The sequence below is a fragment of the Camelus ferus genome, chromosome 31, assembly GCF_009834535.1.
Source record: "Camelus ferus isolate YT-003-E chromosome 31, BCGSAC_Cfer_1.0, whole genome shotgun sequence".
Lineage (NCBI taxonomy): Eukaryota > Metazoa > Chordata > Mammalia > Artiodactyla > Camelidae > Camelus > Camelus ferus.
In genome coordinates, this window is record NC_045726.1 from 8,688,145 (window position 1) to 8,705,335 (window position 17,191).

At 50.5% G+C, this 17,191-nt stretch overlaps 1 protein-coding gene across 1 annotated transcript; it reads right to left on the reverse strand.

Moving 5' to 3' along the window:
• Positions 1-1,708: 1,708 nt before the first annotated feature.
• Positions 1,709-15,395, reverse strand: PRSS55 (serine protease 55). The gene is given in 8 exon segments (XM_032470837.1): positions 1,709-2,029; positions 7,165-7,307; positions 8,709-8,959; positions 9,522-9,720; positions 12,371-12,463; positions 13,349-13,406; positions 13,583-13,609; positions 15,243-15,395. Coding segments are annotated over 8 exon segments (1,245 nt in total).
• Positions 15,396-17,191: the final 1,796 nt, after the last annotated feature.

Below are 17,191 nucleotides of genomic sequence, written 5' to 3' on the forward strand. Positions count from 1 at the left end.
TTGCCTGGGGAGGCTGGTCTTTTTGTCCTACTCAGGACTTCAACTAATTGGATGAGGCCCACCCACATTACAGAGGACAGTCTGCTTACTCATGTTCACCAATTTAAATGTTAATCTCTTCCAAAACCATCCTCCAAGTCGATGCATAAAATTAACCATCACCCTCCCCCAGGTGTCCTGCTCGGGGCACTTTATGCTAGCCCCTTTATTAGAATGAACAACGAGCCTGTGCTTACACTGACTCCGAGACAACTGATTTCACCTCTTTCTTGAGCAACCATCATTTTTCCTGAGCCTCATCCCCCCTTTTTAATCATCTTATTTTCGTTCTCTATCTTGGGAATCCTCTTCTGTTCCCCCTTCTCCCTGCTCCCAGCTTGTTTCCTGTTCTCACTTTAGGTTTATTCTTGAGCCAAGTTGACGATGCTCATCTCCAACTTGCCCTTCGTTGGCTCTCTTTCCACACTTGGAAAGACCTCGCTTTCCCCTTCAACCGATCTTCCTCCACAGCTCAGCCCCTCTGAGGAGCCTTCTGGGTCCTGCCAGCCCCTGGCGATGGCCCCTCTGTACTCTGCAGGAGTCCCAGGTGCCACAGCCTCCAGCATCAATGGGAAGGGTTGGGTGTAGGCTGCATCACCATTTGCCAAGAAGCTCCAGGAGGATGGGTTCCTGCCTTCTGCTGAATGGTGCCCAACACTGAGCTCTCAATACAAGACTGAAAGACTCAGGGCTCCCATGTGCCTCTTCCCTCTGGCTTTGGTCTCTGTTGGATCCCCTGGGCTCCCACTAAAGAAGCAAGGGCAATTTGGGGAATGCAAAGCTTTAAACATAAGCTTGGGTTTTCCCATGACCTGCAGCATGGATGATACTTCTTCAGAAAGAGACTGTGAAAGGGAACACCTCCTGGTTCTCCCTTTCCCCACTCTAACCCTGCTCCTCCAGTGGTCTTAAAGCAACAGTCCCTGGTCAGCTTCATTTCTTCAGGAGCTCCTGGGAGCCTGGGATTCGGCTGTCCTGGAGGGCAGCCAGCAGAATGTCCACCACCAAAGGACATTTCCAGTACTCAGTCCCTTTTATCTGTTCACAGAACCTTCAATTCGGTGTGGGGGCACCACCTACACCCACTATTAAGGCACATAGTTCTGGATGGCTGGCCCTTTGCTGGCTCCTGGGGTTGGCATGTAACTCAGGCCTTGCCTAGGAGAGTGCCACAGTTGGCCACAGTAATTGGAGCAGCAAGGGGCCATGGGTCTGTGTGTCAAGAGTGTGAGGCCACAGATTTGCTGGAATTATCAGGAACAAGGCTCTCTCTACTGGGGCTGCTAAGCTGGTAGGATGCAAACTGAATGTAGTAGTGGTCATTAGGGCTTCTGCTTGGAAGCCCTGTTGGAGAAACAGTCCCTGTTAACATCTGCTCAGCTCCTGGATTCAGCCATGCCTGAAGGCCACTGACATACCACTCCTTTTTTTTTTTTTTTTTTTGGTTAGGTACATCTAGAAACAACCCTTTTTGGCTTTAGATGGTTTGAGCTCCATAACTCACCTGCAGTAAAGCCCAGTCCCTCAGCCATGGCTCCAGCCTGCCTGCCTTCTGGTTCTACTCTGTTATCAGCTTCAGTTCTTGCCCTTAGCTCTAATCTGCAGTCAGTCCCTCTGCTGGTGGCTCATTCTCACACACACACTCCTTTGAAAAATAGCATCTATTTTATTATCCATAGAAAATTGCCTAGAATAGCATATAGGACAGAAAGTAGAGCAGAAGGCAGAATCTGGGGCTGCCTGGCTCCGGGAATTCTAAGGCCCAGGAGTGCCCTGGTTTCTGTTTGGGGGAGGCTCCTATTTTCCTAGCGCCGAAGGGCCTTCCCTCTAACTCAGTCACCTTCCTGATCCAGGGGTGGTAATTCTCTACCAGGGTGTACATTCCCGGGGTGGCCTTCCGTCCGCAGCTCCTTCCCCAGCTGATGATGCCCACCAGGTACCACTTGTTGCCAGATTTCGTGGTGCAGGCTAGAGGCCCACCACTGTCACCCTGTAGACAGAGGACACAGATCAGCAGCGAGTCCATTCCAAACTGCCCTTTTGAGGCAGAGCACTGCTCACTAAAGGAAGAGGATTCACTGACCACCTACTCCAGGCCGCCAAGGAGAATCTCATCATTGCCACCCCATCCCAGCTCCATGGGGGGAGAGTGCCACTGTCAGGCTGGCTCCCATGTTATTACACTGCTTCAGAGCCATTCAGACAATGGGGATAGTGACTGATGATTAAAATAACCATGGTCTCTTATCTGTGAGACAGTTCTGATCAAATATTTTTATACATTTCTTTCAGGCTCTGAGAGTCTACGATTCTATGGAGTGAAATAAGATGTTCGTGCAAGTGTCATGGGTGATGATGGGGTCAAGCTAACACCTGGGAAAGCAGCTCAGGACAGTGAAAAGATTCTGGGTGATGCTATTAATGGTGGATGCATGTCGTTACGCATTTGACCAAACTCACAGACTGGACAACCAAGAACGAACCCTAAGGTGGACTCTGGACTCTGGGTGATAGTGATGTGTCAAGGCAGTTTCATTAGTTATAACAAATGGACCACTCTGGTGGGGATGGTGTTAATATGGAGGATTATGCATGTGGGGGATGGGGGTACATGGAAAAATCTGTACCTTCCTCTCAATTTTGCTGTGAACGTAAAACTGCTCAAAAAAAAAAAAAAATCCAGGTCAACATCCAAGTGAGCTTGGAAGGCCTGTGACCAAATGGCCCAATGGCACAGCTGGCTGCCAGCTCACAGCCCCCCTCCCCCGGCAGTTCTCAGCCTCCTTCAGGGTCTCTCTGGGACGTCCTCACCACTAACACTGTGACTACTGATGGGTAGCTTCCGGTTTCCTTGGAAGGGTTGTCTACTTGGCAAACATTTTTTGAGCACTTTTCATGCCAACACGGTGCTAGGCACTGGGAATCCCCCCGTGAGCAAGACCGCGCTTCTGCTGGAGTTGAGGGGACAGATGAGGAAGCAGACTGTGTGGTTCATTGGGATGCTCATGGCTCAGAAGTTCGCGACTCTCTCACAGAAGCATTGCTGTGCTAGCTGCGGCCAGGTTTGATTCTATATTGTCTTGACTGCACCACTTAAATTATTTTCCTTCAGTTGAAGTGTTCTTTTTCATGGTATAATCTTAGGGGATTACAAAGAAGAAAAGCTCTGGAAAAAGTAAATCACAAAGGCCACTTGTATTTAATTCTAATTTGTGTTGGAAGCACAGCATAATCTTATTGCCATTATTTTGAACATATTTCAGTGTTTTCATCATGAAATTATACTCTTTCCCTTAATTATGTGACTGTGTATTTCTTTCAAGTTTGCTGAGTTTAAAAGTGTGATTTTCTTTTCAAGGGCAATTATTTTTAAACCATAGAGGACTTTCTGCCTGGCTTATCTGTTTTTAAGTGATGATAATGTTATATAATTTCAGAAAAATTTCCTGGACTGGATCACTGTCAGCTTATTCTTAGCAATAGAAAGTGTTCTAAACAGAGAGCAAAGCTTTTCACTTGACAATTTTTCAAAGGGGCTTAAAATGATAACAGGACATTTATTTATAGCACTCTTAAGTAACAGGTGATTAATTTTAGAAGCTTTCATTCAAGGACATTTTGATAGAGGAGGGGTTGGAGCAAAACCCTAGACTCCAGATGGCAGATCCAGCCATCTCAGCAAAGGGTACAGAAAACATCCTCAGAGAAGACACTTGATTTTTTTCCGGTGTTGCTGCGGTCGGCTTTGGCCATTTGAATATGGGATGGTGTTGAATCAAAGAGATTGAAAGCAGAGGTGTGAATACTGGTGGGACCCGATTCTTACATTCTTGGGTGAGCAGTAGGGGGGACGACCTGGGGTAACAGCAAGCCTCCCACACATGCTCACCCTCCCTCCAGGCCCTGCTGGCCCCTCCCCACTCATCCCCCGTTACCTCTGGCTTCTGAAATATCGGAAGTTCCCTGAACACTTGATGCTGACAAGACTGTGAGTCCCTCTGAAATGCCCTCTCTTTCCAATCCCACTATTAAATGTTGTTTCCCCTTTTCAATCGATGTTGGAGCCCCGTCTCCTGCTCCAGTATGAACCGGTTGCTCCCTAGGTCTGCGGCATAGCTGTGCTCTGAAACCTTTGTTTAACTGTTGTTCTTGAGAAGCCCTATCTTCTCTTTATTTTTCTGACTTTGATTTAATGGTAGATTTGTGTGCAGTTGGAAGAAATAGTACAGAGAGATTCCACATACCCTTTACATGTTTCCCCCAGTAAAACCAACCTGCAGAACTACGCATAGGACAATAGCACAACCAGGACATTTACATCGATACGGTCAAAATACAGAACATTTCTGTCACCACGAGCACACCTCATGCTGTCCTTTTAATGCTGCATCCACTTCCCTGCACCTCCAAACCCTCCTTAGTCCCTGGCAACCTCTAACCTGTCCTCCCTCTCTATAATTTTGTCTTTTTGAGAATGTTATGTAAATGGAATCACACAGAGTGGGACCTGGGGGGTTGGCTTGTTTCACACGGCGTAAGTCTCTGACACATGCATGAGGTTGCACGTATCAATGGTTTGCTTCTTGTCACAGCTGAGTGGCATTGCACGGTATTGACGCACCACCGTTTATTTAATCATCCGCATCTTGAAGGACATTTGTTTCCAGTTTTTGCTATAAACACTCCTGCACGGATTGTTGTGTAAACACAAACGTTCCTTTCTCTGGAATAAATGCCTAAGAGTGGCATTCGCTGGGCTATCCAGCAAGAGCACGTTCAGTTTCTAAAGAAACGGCAAAACTGTTTTCCAGAGCGATTACACTATTTTAAATTCCCACCGGCCCTGTATCAGGGACCCAGTCTCTCTGCATGCTTGTCAGCGTTTCGTGTAGGAACCATTTTTTCATTCTGGCCGTTCTGAGCTGTGCGGGGTGAGAGGCCCTCATGGTTCGCATTTGCATTTGCTGGGGGGGCCCATGATGCTGAACATCTTTTCATGTTCTTATTTTGCTCCCTGTTTGTCCTCTTGGGTGAAATGTCTGTCCATGCCTTTTGCCCATATTTGAATTGGACAGTTTGTTTTCTACTGCTGAGTTTAAGAGTTCGTTCTGTGTTCTGTGTTCCTTTATTGGCTGTCATCTCCCAGTCGGCAGCTTGTCTTTTCACCCCTTTAAAGCGCTCTTTCACGCAGGAAAAGTTCGTAATTTTGGTAAAGCCCAGCGGTTCAGTTTTTCCTTTGTGGATCACCCTTTTGATGTCGCTCTATGTCCCAAAGACTTTGTTTCTTCTAAGTTTTTCAAAATATAGTTTTTACATTTAAGGGCATGATCCATTTTGAGTTAAGTTTTAATTGAATTTATTTTAAGAGTGAATAATTTTCAATTTAAAAGAAAAGATTCTCTACTCAGGTTTTTAGCTTTATTTTACCTTATCCTATGTTTATTAATAAATTGAATCCACAGATAGTAGCAAAACTCTGTTCTGTCTATTATGGGTCATGTCTTGAGTATTAGGTTGCAAGACTCTGGTTCTCATATAAATCTTCTGTTAACAAGTCTCTTATGAAAATGGAGTGGAGGGAGGGGAATACCATCTCCTTTCCATTGGATTGGTGGGCAGTCTAGACACCTCCCCACCGACTCAGGTCAGTGATACACCAAGGGGAGGCGCAGGAGGGCCAGGGGCAGTTGGGTGGGAGCCCAGGCTCAGAAGGGGGCAGAGGATGGCTTATTACTACAAAGTGGTAGTTAAAGCCCTGGCTTGCCACTCAGCCTCCCCTGACACCACCACCGTGGGCAGGGGAAGGAGGAAGGCGGGGCTGTGCACTCAACCTTGGTTGCTGGGGTAGAGGGCGATGTGTGTCTTGCTGCAATAGAATATTTGTTGTTAAAACGTTTCTGCCTTGCTAGGTTGCCCCCTTTCTTAATTCAAAGAGAGGCAGGCTTTCTTGGTTTGAATTGTTTTGTTAGTTTTTGTCTGTGCCCGTTGACATTTCTGGGTTGCAGGTTTCTCTAGCATCCAGTCTGGGATTACAAGAGGCAAAAAGAAAACCCAATGAATTTGCTGCTGTGTCATTCCTTAAGTATTAGGACATTTGCTTCCAGTCTTCTCTTCACCCTTCAGAGCCTTTATTTTCGTTTTACCGTATAATGTCTAGTGCTTTTAGTTGTGCTTAGTGAGAGGGGTCAAGAGAAATATGTCTACTCCATCTTGTCCAGAGACATAAGTCCTAATTCTCTCTTTTGTTTTGTAATGTATTAAGTTGTCCAGAATATGGAGAAGACACAGGGTTCATGTGATATTGATTCTGCCTGTCTGTGGTCCTCACAATATTCATCCATGTGCGGGACTCCTTCTAAACCTGGCGCCATTGCTGCCAGAGTCCAGTCTTTACCTCCCAGCCTCTTCATCACTCTACAGAACGTTTAACATCTGTAAGTTAATCCACTGCTCAGCCGATGAGTAGGACCAAGTGGGCTCATCAGATTGAACCCTCTCAAGATGAATCCTTCCCATCCGTAGAGCCAGAGGAAGCTAATCTATGAGGGTTTTTTTTTTTCCTAGTACCAATCAAAAAATGTTTTTCTTTTTAAATTTTTTGTGTTCATTTTATTAAAGAGAAGCTAAGCTACGAGACTTTGGCTCAGTGAACCCCCCATGCATTACCCAGTATATTACTGTTGTCTACCAACCGCCTGCCCAGGAGATTGCCGGCTCCTTTAGGCAAGAAACCGTGTCTCATCAATGGTTGGCTCCCCAGGGCTTAACACACTCAACAAAGGTAGCTACATTAATGAAGTAAACTAATTGCTTGTATGGGTCTCAAATCTTTCTTGCCTTTTTGTTTTTTAAGAAGTGGGAAAAGTCTTGGGACCCTAGTTCGAGAAGACCAGAAATATTTGCACAGGGTTGCTGCATACTGACTCCGGGCAGGCGTCGATAATCCAAGGACCTGACAGTAAGTATTCCTGAATCCACGTCCCCATTCCTCTTTCTGAGCTTGATTCCCACACATTTTCCAAACTCTTACTGTCTTTTCCCAGTGGAGAAGGATACCTGTGCATTGGCCGCCCTGAGGCAGGGTAGAGACCTGTAAGATGGGGGGGGGGGGCTATCCGTAGTTACCTGGCAAGCATCGTAGCTCTCATTCTTGTATCCAGCACACAGCATATTTTTGGTAAGTTTTGGAAATTCTTTTGAACACTTCTCCCAATCCATGATGATCATTGGCACTTTCATCAGCTCAGTTTCCATAGGCTGTTTGGCACCTGACCCACGGAGAAAGCACAGTAGAAAGTCACTGGACAGCAGTCCCCATGCCGGCAACACAACTGAGCATGTCCTAGACCATCCTGCCAGCCCCGCATCCCCCCAGCCACCTGTCCACCTTTCTTCACATCCTCGCAGAACCTCACCCTCCACTCCCTTCCAGGAATCCCTTGCAGTTTACTCACTCTGTCACCACAGGCTCATCCAAATAAGTCCCCACCTCCTTGAAGTATCTCTCTAGTTCAAAACCACATTCCTGCCTCCAAGAAGACTTGACTTCCAGCTTGAGCCCAGCAGCCCTACAGACCTGACTTCTTGGAACTGGCTAGTGATCATTTCTCAGCATAATCCTGCCGCCTCCGCATATTCGCCTCTTTCTACTTTTTATTACGTGTTTCTCTAAAGCAGGGCTGCTGAAAATGGGTTTGCAGTCCCAATGAGAAAGCTTTCTCATCCTCCAGATAAAGGTAAGTGGGCCGAGAGTCTTCACAGTGGATTGCCGAGACCCCCCCCCCCCCCCGCCGGACTGCCAGCTTCCGGAATTTGCCTGGACTTCTCTCCATCTCATTAACTCTGACCACACAGAGATTTCCAGAGTCTCCTCCTTACTGAGTATTTTTAATCTTGTAGGCACCCATCTACCTCCTCCTCAATTCTAAATTTTGAGTTGTGCCTGGAGCCCTGAGTCAGTGTCTTACCAGTTGCCCCCCATCCTTCAGACCCCAGCTCACTGCAGAGCATCTCTGAGGATGGAGTCCTGTTCAGACCTGAGATAGTGCTGTACTGTTCCCATCCCTCCCCCATCTGTCTGCACTTGGTTTTGTTGAGTTTCTTTGGGGACAGTCCAGTGGGGCTTTCATAATCCCTTTATGCCCTGGTACGGTTCCTCCTACTTTGGCCAAGTCACAGTGTGACAGCAAGTGATGAGTAATGCCAGATTCATTTCTAAGAAGGGGTGGGCAGCCCTCCAGGCCCACTGAAAGTCCAGGCCAGGGCAGGCGTCTTGAATGCCTGTCGGGACCAGGTGGGAAGCATCAATGGGTGAATCAGGGAGATATGAGAGAGCAGAGCAGAGAACCCCTGGCCAACTGGAGGGTTTAAACTCAATTAAACAATCAAGCCTGCTCTGTGCTGGTGGGACATGACCACACCCAGGGCCTGGTTCACACCTGGCATCTCAGCTCGGGGCCTTGGGAGGAGGTTTCCTTGGCGCTTGGAAGAGGCTGAGATTAAGCCTCTGTGAGTTTCTGGTGTGCGGGGATTTGTTCCATGGCAAGCCGTCTCCCCTACTCCCCTCTTTCACCTTCTCCTTTCTCCTTTAGGTTTACTGGCCCATCCTCAGACACTGTGAAGGGGCCCTTCCCCGATCTGCTCCTGGGAGCTGCTGAGCAGTCACGTACCAGCTTTGACCTGCCCCCATCCTGACACCCAGCACTTGTGCCATGTGGAGGGGCTGGGCTGCGGGGGCAGGCAGATCGGTTCTTTCAGGCCGTTGAACATGATGGGTGAGTCCAACAGCAGCAAGGAGAGATCATTGTCCATGTTGAGTTTTTTAAAGTCCTTGTGAATAATCACGGCTGTGACCCCCTTTACTTCCAGAGATGGGCCGGTTAAGCTATTGGTTCCCAGCACAATGTTTAGTTCTGAGGGGCTGGTGGCGTAGAACCAGAGAGAGAGAGATAGGAGGGAAACGAAAGTCACAAGGCACACGGAATTTGCCGTGCCCAAGAAACTTAAACCCCACACAGTTCTAGGGTCCTTTGGGGCTTGTCCGTGACTGGGAACCAGTAAATGCTCTATTTCACACCAGTCCCCTGGAGCACAGAGAAAACTCTACAGGAGCAGGGAAGTAAGGTGTCAGACGGCCCAGACGTCCAGAATTAGGAGGATTTCTTCCCAGAAGGACTTGAATGTCCTAGGAGAGCTGGACACACCAAGCCCTTTGGCTCCAGCAAGCCAGAGATGTTCCTGGAGGGGACAGTGTGTAACGTCTGGGAAGCCGTGGTTATGGTCCTGGGTGACAACAGGATGGGCACAGCCTTGGGTTCATAGCCTCCCCATCCCCAGGGCCGGAGGGGACGGGTGGAGCCCTTCGTGCCTGATCCATGACCGATCAGCCCTAGGGTCCCCTCAACAGTCAGGTCTGGCTGCTTGTAGGGGTGCCCCGGGGCGCCCACTGTCGGAAGTAACGGGGGTGGGCTCTGGGTACTTACGGTATCTCCTCCGAGAAAAAGCAGTGAGCCGCCGAGACAATCCACCACTCACTGATGATCGTGCCACCACAGAAATGTTGATTTCTTGCCTGAATACTCACCTGCCATGGAAACTCACCGACTTTAGCCTCCACCCCGTCTATGATTCTGGAATACTGAGCTCCTCTCTCAAAATTGGGCCTTTCACCGCATTCTGGTAGAATGGAAGAGAAAGGAAGGGAAAAGATGCGACAATTCATCAATATCCACAGAAGGCCTGTAAGTAGCTATCATTATACCCATTCTAGAGATGAGGAGACTGAGGCCAGACCAGTGAAACACCCTTAGGAACGTGAGTAAACCAACATACACTTCATATTTGTGGCACAGAGCCGGGGAAGTAGGTCAGAAGTGTTAGCTCTGTCTCCCTTCCAGACAGACAAGTCACTTCACTTCACTAAGTTTGTTTCTTTTTTCATCCAAGGGAAATCAGAGGAAAATACTTGTCCAGGACCAACCCCAGAGTGGCCGGAAGAAGAATGCCCCTTCACAAAAGATGGCCACATCCTAATGGATCACACCCTGGAACTTGTAAATATATGACCTTACAAGGTAAAGGGGACTTTGGAGATGGAATTAAGTTTCATCAGTTAACCTTAAAATGGGGAGATTATTCTGGGTAATCTGAGTGGACCCAGTGTAATCACATGGGTCCTTAAAAGTGGTAGAAGGGTGCAGGAGAAGAGAGGTGTAGCTATAGAAGAAAGCCACGGAGAGATGCAGTGTTGCCAGCTTTGAAGATGGAGGAAGGGACCACAAGGTATGTGGAAGACCTCTAGAAACTGGAAAAGGCACCAGACTCTCTCCAAGAGCCCCTAATAGGAACACAGTCCTGCTGACACCCTGACCTTAGCCCAGCGAGACAGACCCACGTTGGCTTTCTATCCTGCAGAACCGTAAGATAAGAAGTTGGTATTGTTGAAGCCACCAAGTGTGTGGTAGCCTGTTACAGCAGCACAGGACACCAATACACACGAGAAACCGGAAGGGTGGCCCCGAGACGGCCTGAGCCTCCCAGGAGCCCTGAGCTATTCTAGGTGAGAACACTCTGTTCCAGGCGGAGCAGCTCCGTTTCCTCGGAGGCTGAGAGTAAAGGCTGCAGCCGCCTAGGCAGAGAAGAGGAACTTGCCTTCTGGACAGAGTCCAGATCCAGCCCCTCGCCCCCAGGAGGAGGAGACCCTCTTGGTATGTTCTGACTTGAATCTCATCTTGTGTCTGGAACTAGGAATAAGTCTGACTGTCGGGAGCCTAAGACCCCTTTCACTCTCTCGATGCTACTTTTCCACCCGTCCACTCAACAGAGGTTTTGAGGACTTCATCGTATGGGTTGGAGGGACACACTGGTGGTCATCTGTGGTTTAAAAAAACTGCAGTGAAAGTGTGTCGCTATGTTTCAGTAGCCCTCAGCCGTCAGTAGCAGGTAGAGGCTCCTTCCAGGACTTTTGGGTCTGCCCTTCCTCTTTATTTACCAAACTCACACACAGTGTTTACACGTGTTGGGCACCATTTTAGGCTCTGGGGTCCCCCAGCCCGAGTCTGAATCTTGGCTCTGTTGCTTACTTGCTGAGCAATTTACTTACCCTCTCTTCCTTCATTCCCAGAATGGACATAAGCTAACACCCACGCCATAAAACAGATGCACAGTGTGAACGAGACCGTGGGTGTTGAAGCGCCCCACACAGTGCTTGGCACAGAGAAAGCCCTCCAGCCACGTTAGCCGTCAGGATTTCTCATATCCTCTTGTGCCAAAGGCCCCCTTTCCTTGGTCTTGAGAACAGCCCACATCACCAGCGTGGAACTGCGCGGACTTACAAATTAACGCTAGAGCATGAAGCCCTACGCACTGATGGAGGCAGGGCTGAAATGATGAGAAGGGCTTCGAGCCTCCATCAGTTGTACTTAGACCCGCGCTTAGAGAGAACTCGGCCAATTCTTTGCCCATAACACGCCAACCACCCAGTTCACACGGTGCGGCCAAGCCCAGGCCAGAATGAAGGAGGCTGGGGACACAGGCCGTGTGCAGAGAGGGAATCACACCCGTGCCAATCGCAGCCCTACCGTTTCCCTGCTGTGTGACTGGATCGACCTGCAACCCCGGGGAGGCTCAGAGCTCCTCGCCCGAGCGTGGGGCCAAGGGTGGAGAGCCCGCCGTGGTAGGGTGGGCATTAAACGTGGGAAAGTACTTGACACAAACGACTTCCTTCCGATGTCAGCCACCCTCTTAAGAGAGAAACAGCCTGTCAGAGGAGTTGCCTGTGGAGCAGGGCAGGCCTGGCCCTCCGCCCGCAGGCACAGCACACGGAGCCCGCGCTCAGCTAGGCCTCTGCTCTGCGTCCGCCGCTCCAGGAGCCCTGCCGGGGCCCAGGGCCCACACTCGTCTGCCTCTGAGTTCAAGGACTGATGCTCAGCTCATCTGGGGCATGGGCTTCTGGGCCCTCCGTCACCCATTGGGGATAAAGTCTCAGACTTCAAAACTGAACTGTAAGGTCAGATAGGCTGACCTGGGGGCTGGGGAAGAAGAGGACAGGGTGTGTGGGAAACAGGAAGCTACTGCTCTTGTGAGCCGGCCTCTTAGTGGCCAATGAGCTCATTCCTGAGCTCCTCCACCCATCACTTCTCTCCCTTTGCCCTAACGCCCATCACAGACTGGCTGCAAGGGAGTGAGCTGGGCCGCGGCCAGGCCCAGGCCCGCCTCGGGGGGCTGCTCTGGCCTTGGGGAGGCGTCCACGTACCGAGATGTGCGACCCGGTACTGGGACAAGAGTAGCAGAAGTGACCAGAGGAGCATGGTCCTTGGCGTGGCTGTTGGCCTGGGAGGTGGCGGAGGCCAGGGCTGAGGGCAGTGACGCAGACGAGGCCTCCCTCTCACAGCCAGACCCGCCGGCGACGTCACAATGGGCAGAACTTGGCAGAGTCACGCAGGCTTCTCTCTGGTCATTGTGCTTCTAAGATGGTGCACAGCGGGCCTGATGCTCAAGGCCCTCTTGTCTGCGCTGCCCTTCCACTGGCCTGGGCACGGCCCGCCCTTCACGAGTCCTCAGTGGGCGCCTAGCCTGTGGCCCCGCCACACCCAGTGTGTTTTAAGGCTCAGGAGCCTGTCCTGTTGGGGCTTCTCTGTGAACGTGCACACGAGGCCTGGGCAAGGGGTCGGGGCTGGACCCTCAAGGATGGGGCGATGCTCCAGGAGGCCCTGACGCCCTGCGGTCCAGGTGTCCACACGGCTCTCTGCTCAGCCCTCTGATCTGGGGCGGCCAGCAGGGACCTCACAAGCTGGGTTCGCTGGCTCTGACCTCCCCTCCCCTCACACTCAGCCCCGCAGGTGACAGTCCCTGCTCCTGCCTCTTCATGGCCCCCAAATCTCCAGATAGGCCCCTGTCCATTTCTACAGATGGACAGATCAGACCCAGAGATGGACGTGCCCAGCTTCCCCTGACTCGGCCATGGGATCTGGCCTCACTATTTCGTTTTCACACTTTCGGGGCCTGGGCTTGGGGGCACTCTATCCACACGTACTCGGTACAGCCTGCTGGACACTGGCTGGATGTGAACTGGGTGCTCATTTCAGTTCCCAAGGGGACCACTGGTCATTTTCTAGGCTTTCTGTGTGTCCTCTGCCCAGCCTTGCCCCCTCGCTTCTCTCTTCTGCAGAGAAGGAATTAATGTGCCCACAGTGAAGCTGTGAAGCTCAGAACCAGACCCTATGGCTTGGGTGCTGGGCCCTCTTTCCTCCACCAAGGACGTGGCTCCGGCTACTTTCTGGGAGGAGAAACTCCAGGACACGTGACTTACTCTTTCTCCAGGACTGGGGCCCCCGCAGGCAGCTGCTCCCAGGGCCCAGGTGTCCACTCTGCGGGGTGGGCGGAGGCCTGCAGTGTGGCTCTCCACACCTGTTCTAAGTAAAGCCTCATCTGCCTCGGCCCTTCTTCACCCTGGGTCACCCAGCCCTGGTCTTGTCCAGGGAGGCTCCGAATTTTCCCTGTGCTCTTTCTTTGGACTCAGCTTTCTCCCTCCTCTGCTACCCACCCTCTCAATGCTGGTGGCTTTCTCCTCCTAGGGGTGGAGGAGAGGGGGCACCTGGGCCCCATGTCTGATTGGAAGAATGGAGGATGACTGCTAAGCTCCCTGGTGGGGAGGCAGAAACGATGGTCATATTCACTCTAAACTGCTGTTCATTTTCTATGAAAGTATCTGGACAAAATCACAGCTCATCTCCAGGAAGAGCCATGCCTGCTGGGTCTCTCTGTCTTCCTATCAACATGACTTGGGCCCTACCTCTTGTAAAACACACATTCCCTGTGCAGCATTTTTTCTGGCCAAGCTTCTCCATGATACCAGTGGATTACACCCTGTCTGAACTGGTGGAAGGATGGACCAGTGGGGACAGAGCCACCGCACACAGCCCCACCCCCAGGGGGGCCATCCCTGTAGACTACAGTGGGAACGGCCCCCCTGGAACTGGGCAAACACAGGGGCCTGAATGCAGAGAGGAACTTCAGGAATATAAGGAATCCATAAAAACCCAAAGAGGGAAGCAGGTTCATGATGACATAGGTGGCCCAGGGTCTGCTTGGCTGACACTCCAGAGGTTCCCCAGGGTGGCCTTATCGAGGTGACTTCATTCACCACGGTCCTGGCCAAAGGATCTCTCACTCGGATGCGCAGCCTGGGCAGCTTGTTTGGTGCAGATCAGGGTTGCAGATTTGGGAGGGTGTGGTCTGTAGCTCAGAGGCAGAGCCCATGCTTCCCAAGCACGGGGTCCTGGGTTCAATCCCAACTGTCTCTATTAAAATTGTTTTTAAATAAGTAAATAAATCTAATTCACCCTCCCGACCAAAAGCATGAGAGTGGCTGGGTTTTACACTGAGCTGCGTTGTTCAGAAGGTGGTCTGTGTGTTGTGCTGGGGAGTGGCTTCCAGAGTCAGACATGCCCAGCTTCAAACCTTGTTTCCAGCACGTCTGCAAAGGGCCTGGGGCAGGGTACGTACCCGCTCAGGGTTTCCCTTAGCTCCACAAGGAGGTATGACAGCTATGAGGGTTGATCTGAGGGCCGGCTGTGGTCACAGCGTGCCTGAGCTCCGGCTGCTACCATAGCCCTGCTCTAAGACCCGGGATAGAGGAGCACTTAAGAAATGAAAGAATCCCTGGCCCTCGCTAAGGTTACGGTCTAGAGGAAGGGACAGAAAGTGAATGAATCCTGAAGATACAGAAGACATTGGATGATCACATGTGCGACAGAAGATACAAAGCCAGGAGGGGCCTGGGAAGTGCATGATGGGGAACGCAGCAGGCGTCATTTTTTATAGAGTGGCAGGAGGGCGGCTCTCAGTGACAAGGTGACAGAGGAGACCTGGAGGAAGGAGGAGCAAATCCTTGCAGATAATTAGGGAGCCTTGTAACTAACTGGAGAGACTTGCAGATAACGGGGGAGACTTTTACACAGCTGAGGAGATTTTCAGATAACTGGGAAGCTTTGCAGGGAACTGGGGAAACTTGTGATATTATGATGTAATACATTTTGTATAATAAGAAATATATGTTTTGGTCTTCATCCGGGCTCCTGGCCAGAGCTCCTGGCAGGAGGGGTGGGTACAGACAGGTGTGTCTAATGTGGTGTCCCTTTGGTCCCCCTGCAGAGAGGACTGGGCTGGGCAGCCCCCTGCTTCCCCACTAACCCCAGGCTTACTGTGATGTCACCCAGGACCACGCTGCCATGCATTTGTGATGGCCCCCCTGAAGCAGCAGCTGGCACTTTGTCAGCTTTGGCTGGAGGCCCAGGTTGGGCAATTCTGGACTGGAATAAAACGAAAATGCTCCAGCTTCTAATTCCGCTGCTCATGGCGCTCGAGGGACGTGCCCAGGGAGATGCAGGTCTGTGCCAGGCTAACCCAGGGCAGAGGATGGGGAGAGGCCTGCAGCCTCTCACCTGGCTCCTTTGGGTTGATTTAGAGGCCTGAGGGGGAGCAGAGTTAGAGCCAGTGGCTCTGGAAGTGAGGAGATCACAACTGATGGCTCACAGTGGATGCAGGGGGCTCGGTGAGCATGCCCCAGGGTCTGGACCCAGAGTTCTGGACCCAGAGTTCAGGAAGAACACGGGGCTTGGAGCAACAATTAGCCAATGCTTTTGCTTCCCCAGGCTCCACTGCCCACTTTGTAAATGCATGAAGGATCTTTCTGGGCCCAACACTCCAGGAGGAGCAACAGAGCTGTGGTGGAACCAGGGTCTTGTTATTTCAGACCACCTTATTATTTTATGTCATCTCATGAAGATGGCAGGGATGGTTTATATCGTCCACACATTTACAGTCCAGTCAGGGAGACATGTCAGCATTAACACAATGTGCCCTGTTGAAGTGTTTTCAAGGTGCTTTGGGACAACAGAGCAGAAAATAACTCTCGAAGACTACGTGCGTTCCCAGGTGGATAGTGGATGTATCTACGGCAGAGAGAAAAGCCTGGCAAAGGCATGAAGCTGAAGAAGGTCAACATGTTCCCAGATCTAAAAACCACTTAGCAACGGCTCAGAGCACAGGGAAGGCGGCGGGAAGCAGTCGGAAGTGCGGCTGGGAAGGCAGGTCGATCACGCCAGATCACTGACGGTCTAAGGGTCGTGCCGAGGGCTGGGACTTTGCTTTGTTTAGGGTCCCTGGAAGGGGCCATCCAAGGGTTTTGAGAAGAAAATTAGCAAGGTCAGGTTGACCTGCTGGATGACCTGCTGGAAGGGAACCAAGACAGCCGTGTGCAAGGTTGAAGATGGAGAAAGAGGAGACTGAGGTCTCAGAGTTTGGGATGACAGCGAGGAGGCCGTCACCACTGTCCCAAGAAGAGATGCTGAGGGGCTGAGCAGAAGCCAAGGTGGGGGAGGGTGACGGCCTGGCCAAATCTGCCCGGGGTCAGAGTCTGCACCGGGAGGGTCAGAGTGGCAGGGGATGTGTGGAAGCTGTGACAGCTCTAGTCAGGGAGAGAAGACCTGGCGGCCAGACGGGCTGGCGCTGATTTGTGTTCCCTGTGCCTCAGAATTCACATGCGGATGAACCAAGAGACGAGAGCAGTGTTGAGGACAACTGACCTGAAGGGACATGCACGGTTTCGACAGCAGAGGAGGAGCGGGTTAAGAATGACAAAGCCTGTTTCTGGAACGTGACATCTCCTAAACTAAATGTCTACTCACTTATTTTCACAAACTCTGGGTACTTAGCAAACTAGGTTCATTTAGTCTGAAACATTCTGCCAGCATTAAACATGTGCTGAGGTGACATGAATGTTTATCTTTTGTTTAAATGTACTCGTTGTAGAGTTTTCATTAGTGCTTTGACTAAACCTGGTAAATTAATTCAACCGATGCCACCAGTTACCTGACCTGCTCTTAAACGTGGTGGCAGCAAACCCAGAAATTATTGAAATAAAGTCTGGATGAAGGATTCAAGCACTGAATTCCGATTTAGTTTAAATCTTTGTTTGTTTGCTTCTTTTTTATTTTTATTTATTTATTTGTTTGTTTGTTTGTTTGTTTATTTATTTATTTTTAATGGAGGCACTGGGGATTGAACCCAGGACCTTGTGCATGCTAATCACAGGCTCTATCACTGAGATCCCCACTAAATCTTCTAATATAAGAACAAATCTTTGTCTCAG